The sequence below is a fragment of the Amborella trichopoda genome, chromosome 12 (assembly GCF_054954075.1).
Source record: "Amborella trichopoda isolate Santa Cruz 75 chromosome 12, AtrichopodaSantaCruz75HAP2 v2.0, whole genome shotgun sequence".
Taxonomy (NCBI): Eukaryota; Viridiplantae; Streptophyta; class Magnoliopsida; order Amborellales; family Amborellaceae; genus Amborella; species Amborella trichopoda.
The window spans coordinates 7,304,989-7,327,698 of NC_142347.1; the positions used below are offsets into that span (position 1 = coordinate 7,304,989).

The window sequence follows — 22,710 nt, forward strand, 5'->3', positions numbered from 1 at the left end:
TCTACGCCCTCAAAAGTCCAAAAAAGAATCCATCGAGCGCTAGGGAAACAAACTTTCTGGAACCCATATGCTAGCAAACAATGCAAACCTTTTCCAAAAACTAACAGGGGTGTTGTAACTGAAGATTGAATCAAAATCAGAAATATCAAATTCGAGATCCGGAAAGTGGAAATTTAAAAATCTGGTCATGGAAAATAGTGTATTTGATTAATCTATCTCAAATTTTGGGGATTATGGAAACTTTGTTTAAGCAGATTTATTTGTTTATTGAAGTTTCCATTAATGAGATGGTGATGTTTGTTTGATAAATGAGATTTCAAAATTATAACTCATCCAAGGTAGGTCATCTAGAGTACATAATACGAAAAAACTAATTTGAATGAGTTCGCAGTCCCGTAGTTGATCCCATCACAAAGTAGCCCAAAAATATAGAGATAGAAGGGCGGCACAAGAGCATAAATTATTTTAGGTATGAACCCATTGAAAACCCTTTTGAGATAAAACATGAGGCAAACACACTCCAATGTATGGAAGTTCAACCACAAACTTAAGTACCTCCTTGAGCCAGGTGCAACCACAGTCGAATTGAAATGCAAACTGAACTCATATCTTGAAAAGACAAACCATCATGAGACAAGATACAACTCACAAGAAATTATATCCACAAAAGTTTACACCAAACTACACTGCACAATTTACAAGAAACTTATCCCATGGTGATATGCCCATAGAAAACAAAATCATAGCTACTCGCATACTAACTGTTACAACACCAGTGGAAAGTGCTTACTTTCTCTTTCCACTGCCTTGTCCTCCTGCTCCTTACTTTGTCTCTCATCAACCAGTCTCTTGTCCTTTTGTCCAATACTTTCTTTCTCATTCATCCCTCCCAAACGGGAAGACATTGCTTTGCTCAACTTCTTGCTACCCGGGTTCATATTTATACCCTTCTCATCAAGAGACCTTTTCTATTGAGGTGGTGTGACAAGTAGCAAACGAGACATCACATATGCCAAGAGCTCCTCTCTATGAGAAAAAGTAAAATCCAAATGAGCATACTCAAACTCACGATAGGAGGCCACGACACCTGCTCTCTTCATCAACTCATAATGTCTTCTAACCATGGAGGGCTTAATCAGTTTATCTTTCTGCCCACCCACCAAATCAACAGGAATATCAATATATTCATAACAGGCCCCTATATCCAATGGCTTCTCAATACCATATGCTTCCATATTCGCACTACGGCTCCCAAAGTCGTACATTATGAACTTTTTCGAATGCTTCATCTGCGCAAGGTGCAATGCAACATAAAAGGACACCCCAGGCATGTCATTCATGTTATAATGAGGCAACCCAATTGCCCCCAACCAGTTAGAACTGTCCCCACCCGCTACATAACTAATAAGGGTCTGAACTAATCCTCCAAGAGCGGGGTAATTGTGAAAATCTCGAGCCAACTTGTTAACAAGCATGCGAAAGAAGCGGGTGGGTATATAAAAACCATGTATAAATGGAGCAAGAAAAGGGGCAAATGTTAGTAAAAAGTATTCAAAGAAAGTAAAGATTGGGGTTGAGTCATCATGGAAGCCCGCTGGTGATAAGAGGATAAGCCTTGAGAGGCGATGAGGAATGTTTTGGAGGCGTCGTGTCACTACATAGATGAGGATGGCGGCTCCTCCAAGGCTGTGACAAACTGCACATATTTTGTAGGGTTGGTCATTAGTTTCATCAAAGGAATCGTCGAATTGAAGTGTCTTCAATTCCAAGACCTTCACTTCATGGATCTTCTCAATCATGGCAGGAATGTCCTGGATCCCATGCTCGTTTACTGAATATTTCCAATACCTGCAGAATAAAATTGCTATTTATCTCGTCACTTCACCGAGCGTGAAGAGGATCTCATTGTTGTTGTTGCTGTTTTCCTTTTCTTTCTTTATTCTTTTTTTTTCTCTTTTTTTTTTTTTTTTTTTTTTGAGAGGGCATATGATAGTACAATGGAGTATGATATAAAATACTCCAACGGAGATTCCGCTGTCTGTTTCTGATGATGAATGGTGGAGATTAATTGTACCTGCTGAATGGCACAGCCCACTAGAGAAAATCACCAATAATCATTAGGAATGGACAAGGATATGCTCTTTGGCTTATCATATGACCATATAGCTATTGCATACTTCAGTTTTCCTTATAGACAATTATAATTTGTTCAAACTTTAGCCAATATTTGGGAGAAAGGTAATGGGAATAATAAGTAGCAGTCATATCACCGAGTTTTTTATAGGTACACTTGTCCCCACCTAGGTGCATGCATGTTGTCTTTTCTTTTTTTTTTGAAACTGTTGACTTGTATTAAGAAATATGAGTGAGTTACAAGTTATAAAAGTGTTCACCCACAGGTTACAAGAACCCAGGCCTTTAAACAAGGAAACAAAAAAAAATATGCATGTACCGCCAAAAATCAGGGGGGATGCAAAAACCCCAAAAGCTATGCATATACAGCCAGATAATCAGTAAAACTAGGCTTGAGCAGGGGAATGGGAGATTCCCAGGACGCCATTGCCTTGTCTGGCTCCTCCTTTGGCCAGTTGATCTGCTGCGGAGTTTGCTTCGTGCCATGTGTGTTGCCAAGTATCGTGAAGAGCCCTACAAATATGGGCTATTTCGTCGAAAAAGGTTGCCAATCTCCACGGGCAGTCTGCGGAGCCTGAAGCCCATGAGATAACATTCATGGAATCTCCCTCCACGATTAATTTGTTACCCCACAGGGAGTCAAAATTTCTGAGGCCTTCTAAAAGGGCGAGGGTCTCAGCTGTGCTCAAGTCAGTGTGGCTGATGTACTTAGAATAGGATAATAGGATCCTTCCTTTGTGATCCTAAAAATGCCCCCTATGCCGGCCGGGCCAGGTTTGCCCAAGGAACATCCACAGAAACTGAATTTGATGTGTCCCGGGGCGGGGGTTTTCCATAAGGAAGTATGAGAGATGCGAAGAGGTTTTGAGGAAGAGCAGGGCCTGCCACTTATGGTGGAAGTCTATGTGGGAAAAGGATTTGGAAGTGGGGTATTTTAAAGCCCAAAAGATCATGGAGTCCATGATCCTGTTTTTACGGGACGCCTTCCACTGGAGAATGCCCAACTTAGCCCATGCGAAAGGCTGTAGGGAGCTGAATGTGGGGAACAGTCCTTGGGGTAACCCAGGACCAATTGGACCACTGCAAAAGGTCTCCCCACAGTTGTCTTGCACATTGGCGATGGATAAACAGATGGGAATTGGTTTCCTCGTCGTCCAAGCACACAATGCACCTGTTCGGAATAGGTATTCCCCTTCTCTGAAGTTGGTCTACAGTAAGTGCCCTCTCAGCCAGAGCTATCCAGCTGAATACTTGCATTTTTGGGGGTCCAAAGGAGAACCAAGTATTGTAGGAGATAAGAGGGAGGTGGAGCAGCGAAGGTCGGCCCCAAAGATTTCTGTCAAAGAAGCCTGGCCATTGTGCGCAAGGAGGAAGAGATTCAGGAACCTCTCTTTCAGGAACCTCTCTTTCAGGGTAGAAGTCCCAATCCAAAGGTCCAGCCAAAACTTGACTCGATTACCAGTTCGAGGCATGAATCTTCTGCCTCTTCGAGCCAAGAAAGCACAAAATAGAAAGGTTTAGTACCTCTGTGTGCAAGCTGGGTATCAAGGAGAATAGGTTGATGGTCGGATGTGGGTTTGGGAAGAGCTAGAGCATGTGATCAAGGAAAGACAGATTCCCACTCAAAACTGATGAGGTAGCGGTCTATGTTAGAAAGGAAGGGGTTGGACTGTTGATTAGATCATGTGAATCCGACAACTTGAAGGGGAATGTCAACCAAATTGGGACGAGAGATGAAATCTGAAAAAAGAAGCATGCACTAAGATAATCTAGGGTAGTAATTTCTTTCGTGCGACCTTTGAAGTCACCACCAACACACCACAAGGAGGCTGACCTCTGAGACCAGCTGAATTTGGGCCATAGATGGCCAAGAATTTCCAATGGAGGCCATCAGAAATTCTGGAGAGAAACATGGTGACCGTGCAGAAATCTCGCAGTGTGTGTCTCTTAAAATTGTCTCCCAACCCCCAGATATTCCCAGTAAGGATTTTCATGGGATGGTGTTTGAGGAGGCGAGCCGGGGGATCGCCTGGGGAGCTGCCCATTAGAAAACTCAGTGGCTACAGGGGATACTGACTAGTGTCCAGGACGACCCTTGTTACTTCCAGACCTAGGATTTGGGGCCCCTTGCCTGTCCTTCTTCCCTTTGCCTTTGCTGTTAGCTCAGGGACTGGATTGGGCATCCGATATGAAGGAGGACTTGATGTCGTCCTCTGGGTGGTTGTAATCGAAACCCATCACTTTTAGAACCTGATGGATGTTCCCCTGGGTGTTGTCTAGTCCTTCCATGAAACTGGAATCTGCCAAAACTGGGGAAGTGTTATGGGAGTTCGAAATGGGGGTAAGCTTGGGGTCTCCACCAAAGCGATGGCACAGGAGGAATACGAAGGTGTAACCTCTCTAACGGATTGGGAATCCAAACCAGATGTGAGGAGGATGCGAGCTCATAAAAGGCGAGGGGAGGAGGGGGGTCATTGGGGTTAGGGGAAGGCCAGTAGTGAGAAACAAGGTTGGTGAGGATAGGAAACTGGGTAGAGTTAAATGAGGGAGATGGGGGAAAGGGGGCAAAGGGAAAAGGTCGATGGGGGGGTTGGAAAGGGGTTCCAAGGAGAGGGTTATGAGGTGGGTGACTGTAGAGGCCCATAGTAGGGAGTGAGCCAGAGAAGCGGGATGGTGTTGCAAGGGGGTTAAAGTGTGGAGGCCAGGGGAAGGTATTGGAGGTAAGATTCTGTTAGCCTTGATGATTGAAGATAAGGATTGATAATTAGGGAGCATTGAGGGTTCAGGGCAAAGAGGGATGGAATGAGGAAAGGTAAAAACTTGGGGAAGGGGGAGAAGGAAGGAGGTGGAAGGTTGAAGTTCATCGGGGAGAGGAGGGGGGAGTTGGCAATAGGGGGTGGGCAGGGGCCAGCGGCTGAAACGATGGGGAGTGGGATGAGGAGGAGGGAGAAGAAGGTGCTCTAGGGGAAAAGGGCGCATTCTTCCAAATGAGGGATTGCCTAGCGTCTAGGCGGCTGCCTAGGCAGTCTAGAGTGCCTGGGCGCCTTCCCCAGGGTGCTAGGGTACCCGCTTGGCCTAGCGCCCAGCCCTAGGCGGCTGCCCAGGGGCAGAAATGCCCCTCGTTGAGAGGCATTTTTGGGTTTTTGTTAAAAAATAAGACAGGAAAAAGGTGGATTTTAAGTTCATTACAAACCTAAATCCCACTAAAGCCTATTTTAGAGAGAGAAAAACCTAAAAAACCAAGATTTTTGTGATTTTCATTGGATCGAAGGGTTTCTTGAAGTTACGAGAAATCAATCTAAACATCATCCATTGAGATTAGGTTTAGTTTTGGAGGTTTTTTAGGTCTACTGGAGGTGTTTTTAGAATATTTTGATATTTGAAAATATCTCAGAGGTGGAAGTTTGGAGATGAGCAATCAAAGTAAAAAATTTATTTTTGAGATTGCTTGTATTATTTTGAGATTTTTTTTTTTTGGATCTAATAGAAGTAGCGATCCGGGTTGGAAATATAGCTTGATTTCTTCTTCTTTTTTATTTTCTTGATGATGAATTGATGTCTTGCTAAGTTGCTATCTTGGATTATGGACTATAATATGCCTCAATGTGTATTTTTTAATATGTCTCAATTTCAAATGCATGGAATTATAGACTAAAATATGTCTCAATATGCATTTTTTAATTTTTTACACAAAATTTGACCCTCAAAACAACTTTCTTTCTATTGGGCTGCCTAGATTATGGATGCCTGCCTAAGCACTGGGCAGCCTGGACCGTCCCCGGCCGCCTAGGCCCCGCCCGACGCTTTTGGGACACTAATAAGGGCGGAAAAGAAGTGGGAAACGGGGGAGAAAAGAGGAGGGAGAGAGGTAAGGGACAGAGCATTGGGGATGAAGGGTCCACTGGCCAAGTCTTCAGGTGCCTCAGTTCTGCATCAAGGAAGTCTTCTTCCAATGGAAGACAGCAGTCTGAGGCTGGGGCTAGGTTGTTGTAACCTTCTGCATGTGCGTCTCCTTGAGGTAGAGAGCAGGCTGAGGATTCACCTTCAAGCATGAGGGCTCAGCAAAGGTAGTACTCGCAGGGAGAGGAACAAGAGGGGTGCCGCTGGTAATTGGGTTGAGGATGGGGTGGTAGCAAAGGTGTTAAGAGGGGCATGGGGAACGGGTATGAGGGATAGATCTGCCCAAGTGTAAAAAAGGGTGATGGTGGCTCGGCAGCTTCCCGAAGAGAAGAGGGGACATTGGGATCAGACCTAGAGCAGAGCTGCGAATTAGTGGAGGAACTGGGGGGACATTCTCTAGGTAAAGGCGGAGAAGGAGAGGAGGGGAACTGCTGCAAAGCATCTAAAGGGGGCCAGGGGAGGCTCGTGATAAGTAAGTAGGCATCGCTCAGGTTAGGCAGAGGTTGGGCGCCAGGTTAGGTGCTGCGTTTCGAGAGAACAGAGGAAAGGTTTGGAGGCATGAGGCTAAGAAAAGAAGATTCTGGGGACGACAGGGGATAGTTGGTCACGTGATCCCTTTCAAAAACTGGCGTGTGGCAGGACGGTGGGGACGTGCCCACATGGGGAGCCCGCAGGAGGGATACGTGGCTAATCGGGGAAGGGTTGGGCATGTGACCCTCCAGATATGGGTGAGCAGAAACTGGGTTGGGCACATGACCCTCAAAAACGCATGTGATTTCCTCAAATAGGTAGTTAGAAGGATGAACAAACACGTAAATGAGGATCAGAGACCCCTTAAGTTTAAAGTAGGGATTAAGAGATGCTAAAATTCACTCCCCAAATATAGAAGGAGATTAGCACCAAGATTGGATATTGAAGACCGATCCAACTATATGATTGTCCCTTTAAGCAGACCAGGTGGCTGATCCCACTTTTGAAATGCAAAATCTGGTTCAAAATCTAGAATGTGGTCACTAGCTTTCAGTTGTAAAATGCATGCCAATACCAGTGCAAGGTCCACAATTCTAGTTTATGACCAAGCCACAAACCCTTTTTTTTTTGTAACATGAAAATTTAAATCTTGGTACCAAGAGAAAGGACCAACGAACCAGTTCCTTACTTCTGGGAAGATATATTTTTGTTGACATGCTCCCTGGAGACCAAGCCACGGAAATTCCCAAGGAAGACATCATAACCTACATGGCCAAAGGAAAAGAATTGAAGGGTTACGGTCACTGGAAAAGATCACTTTTCTACAGAAAACTTATCTACCATTATCGTCCTATGAAAACCTTTGTAAGCCAAACTCTATGAAACCAGTACAAACCATGGTCATATGCTGCAAATGCTGGCGAACCAACAACTCCGTTGGAAACCCACCTGTAAATTGAAGATACTAGAAACAGTCACGATATCAACCCAGAAACAACATAAAAAAAATAATAATACTAACAATAATAAGAAGAAGAAGACAAAAATTGGCATTATTATCCATAAAGAAAATGGCGCATGCATATGCTAAGCCCACTAAAAAGAAAAAGGGAAACATTTATCAAGCCCAACAAATGAAACAATGAATGAATTACTCTTCTTCAGTTTTGACTTCTGAGAAATGCAATAGCCCATTGAAGTTTTCCCCACAGATGAACCAATATGTGTGCTTGCTTCACTTACCCCAAAGATGAATCAAATACTCCATGCTGCAAAAAAACAACCTTCCGTGCATCACGCCTGTATGGAATTTACAAAGAGCAATGTAGGATAAAATCATAATGTGACTTCAGAACAGTAAACAAGCGTCGTAAGTTAAGAAGAAAAGAGGAAATGCAAACTATAAACCCACTCAAACAGCAAGTGAAACAAATCTCATCGCCATACCTTGGAATTCGCTCAAGAAGTAGCACATATCCATCAGAAGTAACCACACGAATGGCCTCATATGGATACCTATAAAGAAATTCAGAATGTACGTTTAGTGCCTAAATAACATCCTAAACAAGATATAATCTACACTTTTGGATACCCAACAGACATAAATATCAAAGTTAATGAAGTAAAGTATATTGCCCTGATGGATTATGAAAAATCACAGTTCGTTAGGTTCATTAAATGATGGACAATCATGGAGAGAGAATCGGTCCTACTGCATTAGTGGCACCACTCCCTCTCCACCAACATCCATCACTCATGGGACGATGATGACCCCAGTGGACTATGGTTTTCCAAAGTCCATTGGTTATAATACACTTAAAGAACAGAAGATATTTACAGACCGGCACAAATAATAACCTACGAAAATAAGGCAAAACCAATTTGAAATGTGGAAGATAAATTTGCTTTTATAGAAGTTAAGTTGTTCAACTTACCCAAGTTCTGTTATAACGTCCTTGCATGTCCGAGCATCTGTATTCAGAGTCTGATGAAATGTGGACTGCCTAACGGTGGGGGTTGGGTCCTCATCACCAAGGGTGGATGTGGGGACAACCACATTCAAATCACCAGAGCCAGAAAAATCTTCCCTGCTTCCTCTGTGATCAGAAAAGAACCATCTCCACAATTCTTGAGATGTGGCAAAAGGTGACAGGGAATAATGTGCTGCTTTATGAAGGACATCAAAAATGGCTTCAATAAAGATCTCAATTGCAAGCTGGATGTCCTGTTCAAAAAGATAGAAGCAATTTAGGAAAAAGAGAATATCAATCTGCAGAAGATTTCTCAAACAATGAAGAATGAATTTTCAAATATGCATGTGATTGCAAGCAAAAGGAGAACCACGAAGACCAACAATCCCCAGATGAACAGTCCCTACCAAAAGAACCATAGATTGTTATCTCTTGAGGAGCTAGCTAGTGGCTACCATGTGTTCAAACCCACAATCTCATGGTTGCAATAAGAAGAACCTTTCACTTGAGCTATGGGGTTGAACAAGAAAAGAAAATAAGAGCAAACACACAAATATAAAACAAGATAGCAAATACAGAATCACAAGTATGTATGCTCAATTATTCATAACTAGTAAACAAATGTAGAAAACGTAACTTATAACAACCTCAACAACTCCACGCCTCCTATCTGTTGCATGGGGAACAACATGGTCTTTCATGCGTCTCCTAGGAGAATTCATACTAGAAGTCCGGAAGCTTCCTGAGCTATTCAGTGTAGAAGGTTTAGGTCTCCTGGATTCCGATGGATGAAAAATACGATATGGAATAGCAAAAATGAATGCTGCTGGCCACAAAGCCCATGAAAGTACGTGTTTAATAAAAGGTGTAGGATGTCTACTATGCCTTCCAAAACTATTATCCCTTGATAGGCGTGAAGCATTAGAATTTGGAGTGGAAGGAAGGGAGCTATCATCATGATCTTCTTCGCTGGATCCATAATCTGAACTTGAAGGAGAATTCGACTCTACAGATAACTCATGGATGAATTGGTTGAAAGAAGACACACCACTAGCATTCATACAAAACAATAAAAGGTCAAGAAAAGAATGAGACAAAAATAAACTCTTGCTAACCTTACATAAATACAGTCTAAATGGACCAATATTACTGAATAACTAAAAACGATTCAAATATAAAGAAACAATAAAACAAAAGCTGATTGGATCTGGGCAGGCTGGAGCAGAAATATGTCTTCAAATACAGAAGCAGTATATGGGAATGCTTTATCATTGCATTCTTGTCTTAAAGTTTCTTAGCATGGAAACACATACATGTCTGCATAGAATCAACTGTGCAATAAATTCAATTGCCAAACTAAACAAAATATTGATAAAAGCCTAATCAAGAAATTGCTAGGGAGTGAAATTACCAGCAAATGATTTTCATTTCATAGAACAATCAAGTTGGTATTAACTTGTAAATGGTATTAACTTGTAATTTAAAGTAACACATTCGAGCACATCTGAACTAGATGTTTCTTTTTTAACTAATAGAAACTTTATGTCAAAGGGGGAAAAGCACCCAGGAAAGAACACCCTAATAGCCAACTGAGACAGACATATTTCATTTGTTGTCATAGAAAACACTTAATCCAACAGAAGGATACCAATGAGAAGTTCCAGTAAAAAATTCTCCATTTGAAGGAGACCACTAAGATGTCATAGTAAAACCATTATCCATCTGAAGGAGATCAATATTAGAGCAAAATATGCATCTAAGAAACAATTCACTTTCTGGTGAGAGAGAGAGAGAGAGAGAGAGAGAGAGAGAGAGAGAGGACGTGTTCAAATACATTGTAAAAAGAATGCCACTGTAGAACCTTATAATGGTCTGAACTCAGAACTTACTTCTCCATCCATCTTGGAAATCTAGGTCCATGAAATGTAGGCGTCAGCTCCCAGCCATGTATACCTTCAAGAATGTTTTTCTTCCCAGGCAATATTGACAAAACAAGGGCTGAAAACCCATTGATAAACCTCACGATATTGTTTAAACATTCATAGGTAAATGCTTTCACCGACCTGTACAAAAGAACAAATGTCATCAGTGCCATCTTCATAGCTCAAAATATATTTGCCAAGGAAAATAAAGGGCCGAAAATGCTCATTTCTATGTAGGCATTAATCATATGCAAATAATATAATAGCACATTCTGCACTGACTCAAGAAGTTACCCATAGAAAAAATAAATTTAGACATTGAAATTTGAGGACCAAAGAACAAGATAATAGCAGCCCATGTTATCGAAAAGATGCTCTCTAAGGCTAAAAGTTTGGAACCAATGAAAAATAATATATCATTCAGCTACATAATCCCTTGTAACTTCATCATAACGTGCATGCTTCTTCATTTGCATATAAAAGCAAATATAAGGGTTTTCCCAGTGCAGTTTCAAAGTAAGTCCAGGCCTTCTGATCTGATGCCTGTAATGTAAGGCTTTGTGAGTAACAAGGACATGATCGAGGATCTATCTATTGTTAACAACACCACTTTGATTTTGGGAATGACTTGATACAGTACAGTTCTAAGCATCGAGGCAAGGACCTTGGAGATGATTTTGTAAGCGTAGCTGAGGAGATTTCTAGGTTCTGAAATTTTGAGGTCATTAGCTCCCTCAAATTTGGGTATGAGGGGAATAAAAGTCACATTTATTTCTTTGTTGAGGAAGCCAATGTGGTAAAAGTCATCGAAAAGGGCTAAGATATCAGGCAAAAATGAATCCCAAAATCTAGTGAAAATGGCAACCAGGAAGCCATCACGGCTTGGTGCTTTGTATTTTGCCAAGTTGGAGATGGCTTGTGATATTTCCTCCCCTTGGAATAGTGTTCAAACCACATAACAGAGTTGGAGTTTAAGGTAAGAAAAGAAAGGTCAACAAAGTGAGGATGAGACCCTGAATGGGCCAAGAACAGGCATTGGAGGAAGGAAATAATGGTAGAGTTATAGTTGTTGGCACTGTTTCAAAAAGCGGACCGCCCATCGCCTAGGCGGATATCCTTGGGCGCCCACTTGAACCCGCCTAGGCGGCGCCCAAGACCTGCGCCCCACCCATGGGCGGAAATACGGCTCCTTAAGGGTATTTTTGGGTCATTGTTTTAATATTAAAAGGGTAAATTTGTGGGTTTTAGGTTCATTTGAAACCTAAAACCTATTAAAGGCTATTTTAGAAAAAGAAACCCAAAAAAAAAAAAAAAATTCTACTAGGCCGCTCAGGTTCTAGGCGCCCCGCCTAGGCGTTGGGTGGCCTGGACCCCCCGACCGCCTAGGTGACGCCGAGCGCTTTTTGAAACACTGGTAGTTGGAAACCCCTGTAATTGTTAATTGTTTCAGGAATCCGAATCACAGAATCGCAAGTGACCAAATGATTCTATAGCCAGAATAGCCATCCTTACAATGCATATCACATGAAGCGGGATTTGGACCATTCGACAATCGTGCTCTAATCCAATAGGAATAGAGATTCCTATCTTGCGGGAATCGCGATCCCATCAACTTGGAATTAAGATTCCCAACTTATGGGGATCACGCACCAAACCACTAGGAATTAAGACAGAAATTATCATGAAACGGGTTTGAAGAGGCAAAAACTTTAAGGTTTTAGATTATCTATAAGCAAGAAATCCTTAGTGTTGGGACTCCATATATAAAGTACGCTTGCCAATGGCTCCCTACTTATTCGTATCGATGTCCTTAGCAACTCTCTCCTAACAATGGAGTCAAAGTATTGAGTGCCATTTATCACAGTTCTCCACAACTATTAGAAACAAGGTCGAGTACCCTTAATTAAGTACTTTCCTAGAGTTTTCAAATTGAATTAATGAAAATTTTAAGTACTTTTACAAACAAGGTCAAGTACCCTTAATTAAGTACTTTCCTAGAGTATTTAAAGATAAGACGTTTATTACAAACTCTCGAAACTTACGAACGAGTAAACTAGAATTTATCGACACTCAGAGTTTTTAGATACCCAATATATTTCAATTATTAACAAATTTTAAATAAAATTTTTCGAATAATGTTTAAGAGATTTCCAGCCTTCCATTGAATTTTGGAAATTATTTTGATGTTGTGGATCTAGATTCCAAATATCTCTGATCACTAATCCTAAAACTAAGAAATGAGGTCTCATTTAAGTTGAACCATGACCTTGTTCATCTATAAATCACAAATTTGGTGAGGTAGAATCTAGATTCCAAACTCAGTTGTACAAGAAAAATACTTCCTGCCATAATAGTTCGAACCTAAAGGGTTTAGGGCAGGGCTGATTTATCTGGTGCCTAAGAGAAAGGATTTGTGGCCAGAAGTTGGGTTGGCCAAGGAATAGGAGTGGGTGCTAAGGAACTAATCACCCCCTTCCCAAGATATCAGGAAGCGGCCGTATTTGGTGAGGGGGGTTGGAGGAGTGGTTGGACCAAGTACAGGAGGATCCATAAACAATGTAGATGAGACTGTTTTATGAAATGAAATATGAGTAAGGTTCATCTACAAGGAGTGATTCTGGACTGGTGGTTGGACTTGTACGACTATCTGATAATGTTGAAACCTCCACCAAGGAGCCGTGGGCTGGAAGGGGAATTGGCACCGAGCTAAGCTCATTCAAGAAGGCTTGCCTGAGATTGGGTCTATTCTGTCCGTAAATTGTCATGAACTTCCATGAGTTGTCAGAGGTTCAGTGTAGTATCAGGTTAATGAGTAAACCTCTATAGACCTAGAACAGAGGCTATGGATGGAAGGGTCTCAGATGACCCAAAGACCTCCTAAGGCTCCTAAAGCTTCTAAGCCAATCCATTGGCAAGGCCATCTTACCTAAACCCTTCTAATATCGAAAAGTTGAGGGGAAGGGGCTTTGGTTTCTGAGATGGCTAGGACGTTGGGTATTAATAGAAAGCAAGAATGGCAGCTCTTTTTGAGGTTGTCAATCCTCTGAATGTTCTATGTGAGAATCCCCATTTTGGAGGATGGGTGAATGAAGGCAGGCACCTTGGGTAGCGCCTGGGAGACTAGTCGAACTCTGGGGGAGTCCAGCATCATAGTTTATGTCAGTTGATAGGTTAAGAAGTTTCCAGATATCCCTACTTTTTACCTAACATGTGTCGTTCCGAAGGATTTTTGAGAGATCGGTGGCAAGTCCATCATAGCCAAAGAAGCCCATCTTTTCTAACATCTCCTTGAGGTGGGGTTCACGATAGTTGATACACCAGATTTCCTTCTAGTCAACTATGTAGGCTAGTTCTTAGGGAAAATCCCCTTGGGTGGGGGCCTCTTGGATAAGATCTGAAACCTTCTGAAGGCCCTTCACTTGCTCATGCAGAGGTGGTGATGATAATAGTGATGGGTGGTTTTGTGTATTCTGAGATCAGGAATATATCTTGACAGGGTTAAACATGTGACTTTGTGGACTGGAAATTGGGTAGCAGTGTGATCAGATATGGGAAGGAGAAGAAGAAGGGAGGGGGTTGGTTGTGGGGTTTTGGGGGGTGCGCAGAGATTGGTTACGAAGCGAAAGCGGCAACCAAGTTGGAGGACCTTAATCAGGTGTGGAAGGAAAAGAAAGGGTTTTTTTTCTTTTTTTTTTGGTTGGGGGGGACGGTGGGACGAATGTAGAGATTCATTACGAAGAGAGAGTGGGCGACCAAGTTGGAGGAATAAGGTTGAGGGCATGGAAAATAGAAAATAAGACAGACAACGGTGGTGGTGGAGGGAGAGAGTTGGGAAAAGGAATTACTTCGGGTGGGAGGTAACTTGTGATGTGGAAGCTGGAAATTACCGTGATTATCCCTAAAGGACGAGAAACGAGGGAATCTAGCCAGTCAACAACAGGTTGAGGTGTGATATCGAGGTATTGAGGGGATTGCGAATGGGTGGGCGTGAGGGTGAGTGGGAAGGTAACTTCAGAGAATATGAAGAGGAAGCCAGGTTGCGGGATGGAATGGGAAATGGAGTGGATGGGAAGGCAAGGAGATAGGGAGAGATAGGAAGTGGTCCACCGTGTAAGCAGGGAGGGTAGTGGGAAGTGGAGAGTTTAGTTGTTGGCCTATGTGGTTGTAGGGACAATTTTTTGGTGGAAATGGAGGCCAGAGGGGCCTTGGAGGTTATAGATGGGTTTGGGAGAGATGAGTTTGCTGTTGAGGGCTCAAGGTTACAATTGATAGACTGCAAAGGAAGCTTTTTCAGTGATGTGGCTTAATGAGGTAAAGGAGAATTGATGGTAGAGGGTAATGAGGGGGTTGGAAATGGAGGTCTTAGCTCTTCTTTCGTACACAATGACTTCATGTGCCCCATTTTTTTCTGTTGAGCCACTACTTTGACCCATATGTTGGTCATCCTCACCGAACGGCATAAAGTCTTCTCCTGGATTACAAGGAACAATATCTTCATCATCTCTACCTTTCCCAACATCATCTTCAACAAATTTCTCCACATGATATCGACTTATGAAGAAATTTTCACTGTCATTCTCGTGTTAGTCTCTTTCGTTGTCTCTTTCCTTTGGACACGGACTTTCACCTGCAAGATCATTCTTTGGAGGAGCAAACATTTTCAACTCATTAAATGTTACATGTCTATATATTTGGGGACAGTAACATATGTACCTTTCTGATCATCTGAACATCCCACAAAAATATACAATTATGCCTTGGGATCAAGTTTATTCATAAGGCTAATGTCAATGTGGAGATAATACCGATGTGGGATAATACCAACACGCATAACTCCTCGAGATAGAATAGTCAGGAGTTCTTCCAAGTACTGTATGGCATGGAGATTTTCCATCCAATACATTAGTTGGAAACCTATTTATCAACAAGGTAGCTACATGGAAAGCTTCAACCCATAAAAGCTTTAAACTACACTAGAAAACATAAGAGATAATCCAACATCATTTTATATATATGTTTCCTTTCTGCTACTCCATTTTGTTGTGGAGTATAAGGGCAAGAAATTGATGCTCTATCCAATTGTCTCTCAGGTATTTTTTAAACATTTAATATGAGTACTCCCCCCTCCATCACTATGAAAGCACAAAATTGGCTTATAGAAGTGCTTTTTAACAAACAACTTGAAATGTCTAAATGTCTAAAACACATGAGATTTTTTATTAAGAAAGAAAATCTATGTAAATCTAAAGAAGTCATCAACAAATATTACAGAATAGAGGTAATTGGAAGGAAATGCAATTGGCACTAGACCCCATGCATCAGAATGCACCAACTCAAATGGAGAAGAAGCTCTTTTATCATTATAAACAAATTGCAACTTGACATGTTTTCCCAGTTGACAACCATGACACCTTAGAACGATGAATATTGGAGGAAATAAGTCATTGCTTACACAACTTATTTAAAGACCCCATACTCTAATGATATGATCTATGATACCAAACATTGGAACCCTTAATAACATGAGAAGAAACAACTAGAGTTTAGAACTTCTTCGACTCATCGTCAATATGTACAACAATCCACACCTTGAATCGCTCGTAAACATAATCCTCATTAGTCGGTACATCAATAAAACACAATCGGAAGTAAATACAAAGAAATGATTTTTTCTAGCCAACTGTGACCATAGTTACGGGGATCTTCTATGGAGGGGGTCGCTCCTGCTTCAGAAGCTCGATCGCTCCGAGACACAAGATCTCGACTCCGGGAGATTCCCTAATATTTGGAATCTCAACACTAGAAATCAAGGAACTCTATCCCATGTTAATGAGATCCAGATCCCTATGTCAAAAATTATAGTTCCATGAGAAAACAGAACCACAATCCCACCAACTTTGAATCGAATATTCTCAACTTTGGAAGCAAGTTTCACCAGCACATTTTTTGGTTCATATACAATCGAGTGTAAATATCCAATTTTTTATAACCTCTAGACTTTCTTGTTGGCATTTTGTGGTCATTTAAAGGCCTTATGAGAGCATGTAACCAATTTTATTATAGTGGAACAATGAACTTCAGTAGGAGTATGGTCCAAAGAGGCCGAGGTTAGCAATGGTGATGCCGAGACTTGAACTAGGCTTAACGAGCTAGGCCAATTGAGTACTAAAACCCTAAAGATACTTGAGCCTAAAGCATAACCGAGAAAGGTTAGCAGGGTTACCCATTGATGAGGTTGGATGCCCTAGGTAGTTTGCCAAGGGGCTATGTGGCCCTTGTGTGTGATTGGTAGGCCCTAAGGGATAAGGGCCAAATCCTCATCATAGACCACAATACGGCATGCACACATGATAGTTGTATTGAGAAGCGATGCACCATTGAGGGTGCTACGTGTATATGTGCAAGAGATAACTTGTCCTTAGTAGAGAACCTATAATCCATAGACTATGATTGTGTCCCCTTACCTATTGCTGACTCTGATAGCCGAATCATGAACCCCTGTGATGGGATGTAGGTCATAGGAACTACTAGGTTAGTTTGAGAATGTGAGTGTAGTTCATGGTCTCTAGTAGAAGATGGAGTGCCTCAGTAATTTCGTTATTTCCTTAACATAGTTGGATCTGAATCCCATCAAATTAATTTAGAAATAACTAATTTGACTATAGATGATTTTAAGAATGATAAAATGAATTTTAGAAGTCTCTAGATATTTTATTTTCTCAAAACAGATTTCTAAATAGGTATGAATTTTCAGATATTTAATTATTCAAAGAGAAAAATAAAATATTAAAAATTTTCTAAAAATTCTGATATTAATTTTAAAATAACTAAGACATACAAGGGCCCATTATTCTCCATGGGCTCCACAAAATTACAGAATGTCGGGAGGTGTGTGGCGCCTACTAGAGGCCCCATGGGTAGCACGCCCCACATAGGGCATATACTTTCTTATTGTGATGACATGCGAGATATGCCACTCAATCAATTGAATTGGAAAGGGAAGTTTTTTAAATAAAGTTTAATTGGCTTTTCAAAGAGGCATGTGTAAGAGTATGATGCAAATAAAAGGCATGTGTAAGAGTATGTGCAAGTATATTGAATTTTCTCTACACTATATATATGATGGGATTAGGTTAAGGAAACTGAGGGATAAGTTTCTAGCACCTTCCATTAGATCATAATGGTAGATCTATAGATTGTAAGGATAAGATCTATCAGCTGACAAGTCTCCTATGATCAATAGTCTAGATGTATTCTCCGTAAAGATGTCTAATCCTAGAAACCCTAACCTTAAGCATCAATCTATAAATAGTCTCATTGGGGAGTCCCATTCTCTACACGTAATTACATCTCTCACCCCCCTCAAAAGAAGCCTAACACCCCTCTCTCTCTAATCTATCTCATCTCTCTAGCCTCTCTCTAACACTTGGAAAAATTTAGAGAAAAAAAAGAGGGCAACGCCCCAACCATAGAGGCCAAAGGGGCACGCCCCTATACACAGTTTGAGGCTCGATTTGGCGATTAAAATCATGGGGTCTTTGAAGCTTTTTTAAAAATTTGCTATGCTATTGATTTCAACTTCAATTTGTAATCAAATGTCTTGAAATTTAGTACTATTTGGAGATAATCAAAACCTACACAGTATTTTATTGCTAATATGTTTGATTAAACTAGGATTCCACATCGATTATATGCTTCCAAATCCAATAAATTGAAAAGTTCCTGAACTTTTAACAATCAACGAAAAATCGAAGAAATCATTGGGCAATTTAGATGATTTGGATCAAATTTCAGTGGGGTTTTTGATCTACAGAGCTTTAGCTTTGATATAGAGCAAGTATGATTTAAGTGGGGTTTTTGATCTGCAGAGCTTAAGCTTTGACATAGAGCAAGTAGATTTCATTTTCATTTCATACTTTTTTTTCTACAATTTTTTTTTTTTTTGCATGAAGGTAGCACAGATTAGGGTTTCTGCCATTTCAAACTGTTCTCCTCAAATTTGTATCAAATTTCTTGAAACTTGAATCAAAATGATCCTAATGAATCTTTTTCCATATTACAGATCCAATACAATGTATAGAAATCGAAAACAGCATGGATTTTGGGCCAAAATATGGACTTGTTTTTTCATATATTGAGAACTTGTTTTTTAAACAAACTTAATAAAAATTAATAATTTTATGAAGAAATTAGGGCTTTTGATGCATTTAGGTATTGATTAATACAATGCGTGATTCAATTTCTTTTATTTTTTTATTTCCTTTAATTTTATGTCATTATTCTTAATTTTTTAGGGAAGACCCTTTTTTAAGATTTTTTTTAAAGTGTCATAGCAAGGGGTTTTATTTTTTTATTTTATAACTTGGTAGTGTTTTTAATAGTTTGTTTTACATGTTTGATGAAATATTATAATATTATATTACATTATACATTCAATTTTTATTTATTAATTTATTTATCTCAAAACCACCTTATTATCTTATTAACCAAAGAGATACGACTTTGCACTATGGTTAGTTGAGCACTAATAAAGAATTCCCAAGGAATTCCAACAAATCCTGTTATGTGTTCGTTCCAGCCTTCAACCCTCTTTTCCAGGTTCATCGATATTGAATCAATCGAACGAACTTCTAACACTTGTTCAACTTTTGGAAGACCACACCAACAGAATTGAGTTTGAACATTAATTATTAGAAATACATAACTGGAAAAGACCTATACCCAGTGTTTCAAAAAATGCTAGGCGACACCTAGGCGACTGGGGGTGTCCAAGCCGCCCTGCGCCTAAGCGGACGTCCAGAACCTGGTCAGCCCAGTAGAAAGAAAAATGTATCTATTGTCTAAAAGTATAAGCATAATTGTATAATACAAAAGAGTTGGGGACTTAGGGCACATCAAATATATAGTACACAAGTCCACATAGCTCACACTCCTCTATACTCCATAAGTCCATAGTCTGATAGTCCACTAAATCTAATATCAATGGGTGATGCTTACATCAATTTCTCATAATTTTGAGAAACCACCAAAATTTTGATAGGCTCTAATGGGGTTTAGGATTCAAATGAACATAAAACCCACAATTTTTCCCCTTTAGTATTTAAAAAAAGACCAAAAAATGCTCTCAATGAGGGGCATTTCCGCCCCTAGGCAAGGCGCAACCCCTGGGCTGCCCAAGGGTTGGCACTGAGCACCCACCTATCCGAGCACCCAAGGACGACTCACCTAATTTGGCCGCCTAGGCCTAGGCGAGGTGCCCAAGCCTTCTGGACCAACTAAGCGGCCTAGGCATTGAGCAGTCCGTTTTAAAAACACTGTCTATACCAAAGGAACTCTAATGCTCTATCCATCATATTTATTATGAATAAATATTTGTTTTATCCACAAGGTAAGAGAGACACTTGCAACAAACAAAACCTTGAAGCTAAGACTATGAGATTTTGTTTTTTGTTCAACCTAAAAAAAAAAAAAACAATGTTATTTTCATAACTTAGAATAGGTCATTCACCTTAAGGGTGTATTTCCATAAGGTTGCAACCTTGAACAATCCAACTAAGGTGGACCTTCAAATTTTATCATAATATATAATTTCGATGTAAAATGTTCTTAGAATTATCTCAAAATATATTTTTATATCTAATTATAAAATTTTAAATTCCAAATATAGTTAAAATCAAGTAGATCTTTAAACATATGAAAATCTTGAAAATGGACAGTGTAGATAATATATTATAAGATGCACTATTTTTGAGACTCAAAATCTTTTTATTTTTCATAGTCATACATCTCGATGTCGAGATGATCAATCACAGGGTTTTTCAACATTAAAATAACCATTTCCGATGGATTTTTGAGGTGCATCCGTAGTTCTACATTTTAAGGTTGCAACCTTATATAAACTTTTTCCTTCACCCTAATGACAACTTGCTGACTATCCCAAGGTTCTAGAAAGCTTACTCAACAATTCCTAGACTCAAGTTTAAGGAACCCCAAAATTCACAAATTTAGATTTGCACAGCATTGAGACTCCATTATTACAAGATTTTCCTTTATTTTTCTATAATCAGCATCTTTTTCATTCTTTCTCAAATTGCATAGAACGATAACGTCCATGTGTCACAAGTCATAACCAGGCATGGGGAGTGTCCATCCCACAAAGTTTAAATAAGAAAAAATCACCTGTTATCATCCTTTTGTACCTGAATCATCATGGTTCAATTATATTAAATCAATGAAAAAAAAAAGCTACAAGAAATATATCTAGAAGCCTAGGATCACATCTACTACAACCATCAAAGCTAAGCTCACCAGAACCCAGTTTAATATCAACCTGAACTTCGAGACTCTAATCCAAGGCTGGAAACCATTCCACACCCAAATATTCAACAATGATGGTGTTTGTGCATAAAGGTCATTGGAATCATTCCATGATCCACATCACAAACCACCAAGTGAGTACTCAAAATGAATATTATTTTGAACACAATTAAAATCCTAGAACTACTAAAGAGGTGTCACATATAGGATTACTACAGATAAATCTCCGAGTTGAGAACTGAAAACAGGTATACAATGCAGAAACTAGACCACCATGGGGTTTTTGTCTTTTCAAAAAGTTCAATATCTGGATGAGCATTTACAAGAGCAGCAAATCCAAAAATTTCAAAATACAAGATACTCCAAATAGTTTTAAGAAACTGTTTTTTTTTTATGAAATATAATTTTTCTCAATCATCCCATTATTAAACTCTAGTATGAAACAATAACTTTAGTTTTGTTTTTTTTCTCAACATCTAAATCTCAATTTTTTACAAAGCATATTAAAGAGGACAATCAGAAAGAATCACATTGCTAGCAGTAGCAGTAGTTAAACTTGTTTACCACGCATCACAGAATTGATTTACCAATGAGTTTTTTAGATCGAACAATCTCAAGGCTCAAATAATATAGTGGTGGCAACTTACACCTAAATAAGTATATACTCACACAGCCTAAATAACTCTGTTATACACCTAACTGCAACATAAGGACCTATGCATATCTAAAAATCATTGAGATGAGATTGCTACATACATATTTCAAAGATTAATAATAGCCACCATTCCCAACTACCGTGCTCAAATACAAGCTCTCCATTCTCATATTGGAGTCAACAGCAATCAACCCATTAATATGATCCTTACATGAACAGGTCAAGAAATGGATTTGCATAAATGAAAATTTGGTTTTTACACTTTTATTTAATTTTCAGCTTGGCAATCTAGTCTCAAGGCTTCAAGTACAATAATGCTATCATGAATAAGAATCGAGTTGAAATTTCGAAATAAAATAGCTTCCATCGCAAAGGGATAGCAAGGAGAATCCCATAAATTTCAAATCTTCAAGCGATTACCACAAAGTTTGTCTGACCAAAAAAAAACATTCCTGTTTATAGCGAACAAATGAAAGAGACACGAAGGAAAAAGAGAAAAATAAGAGAAAAGCCCTGAATTACAGAGAGCAATGATAAACACCTGGAAAAAGAAATATAAAATATTCCCCATTTCATCAAAAAAAAAAAAAAATAACACAAAAGAAAGAAGAAAAGGGAGAAAACCAATCCAAAGAGGAAGTATTTTAATATGGTACTCACTCTTTTGCGATGGCTAGAACGCCGTCAACGAATCTCTGCATCATGGAACCTGATGCGGGAAAACTCTTTGTCAGATAGAAACAACTAAAATGCAGAGCTAAATTTAGAGGAAGCTAGCAATTGATTGAAGAACCAATATGTATACACACCCAAAAAAAAAAAAAGTAAGAGCTTTAAATTTTGGATAAACAGTATTTACAGGAGAGAGAATATATAGACACACACCAAAAAAAGTAAGAGCGTTCAATTTTGGATAAACATTATTTACAGGAGAGAGAGAGAGAGAGAGGGAGAGAGAGAAAGGGGTATTTACAGGGTGTACTGAAAGCGGTTGAAGGTAATACAAAATACACACATGGCGACCAACTGATGGAGGAAGTGTAGAGAGAGAATATTTTAGAGAGAGAAAGAGTTAGAAACGTGGGATTTTCTTTTTTTTTTTTGTTTTTGCCCGTGGTCGGTCGGTCGGTCGCGTAACGCAGGAAGGTTGTTTGAAAATGGAGGGAGGACTTACTTTGAGGTGAAGGCACCGCACCGCGATTGATTCGAAGGAAAATGATCCACGTTTTTGCAATATTATGAATGTGCGGTTTGGCCCGCACGGTAAGGGAAAGGGTCCCACTCACATATGGGCTTTTGAGTACTTGTGGCTTGGACACTAACACCTCTACTACTCCCTTCC

At 39.9% G+C, this 22,710-nt stretch overlaps 1 protein-coding gene across 14 annotated transcripts; it reads right to left on the bottom strand.

Moving 5' to 3' along the window:
• Positions 1-585: 585 nt before the first annotated feature.
• On the bottom strand, positions 586-22,664 carry LOC18433608 (uncharacterized). 14 transcript variants are annotated; one of them, XM_088853292.1, is made up of 10 exons: positions 22,543-22,664; positions 22,029-22,077; positions 10,364-10,537; positions 9,122-9,524; positions 8,439-8,728; positions 7,951-8,019; positions 7,747-7,803; positions 7,400-7,452; positions 7,193-7,268; positions 586-1,848 (listed from the first exon to the last, which is right to left on the bottom strand). In XM_088853292.1, exons 2-10 carry the CDS (start codon positions 22,070-22,072, stop codon positions 969-971), a joined length of 2,046 nt encoding a protein of 681 aa, XP_088709418.1. In that variant the 5' UTR covers positions 22,073-22,077; positions 22,543-22,664; the 3' UTR covers positions 586-968. The 14 variants fall into 14 exon arrangements, with proteins under 14 accessions (XP_088709418.1, XP_088709415.1, XP_088709416.1 ...); XM_088853289.1 differs by having other exon boundaries at positions 22,342-22,544; XM_088853290.1 differs by lacking the exon at positions 22,543-22,664 and adding an exon at positions 22,254-22,362.
• Positions 22,665-22,710: the final 46 nt, after the last annotated feature.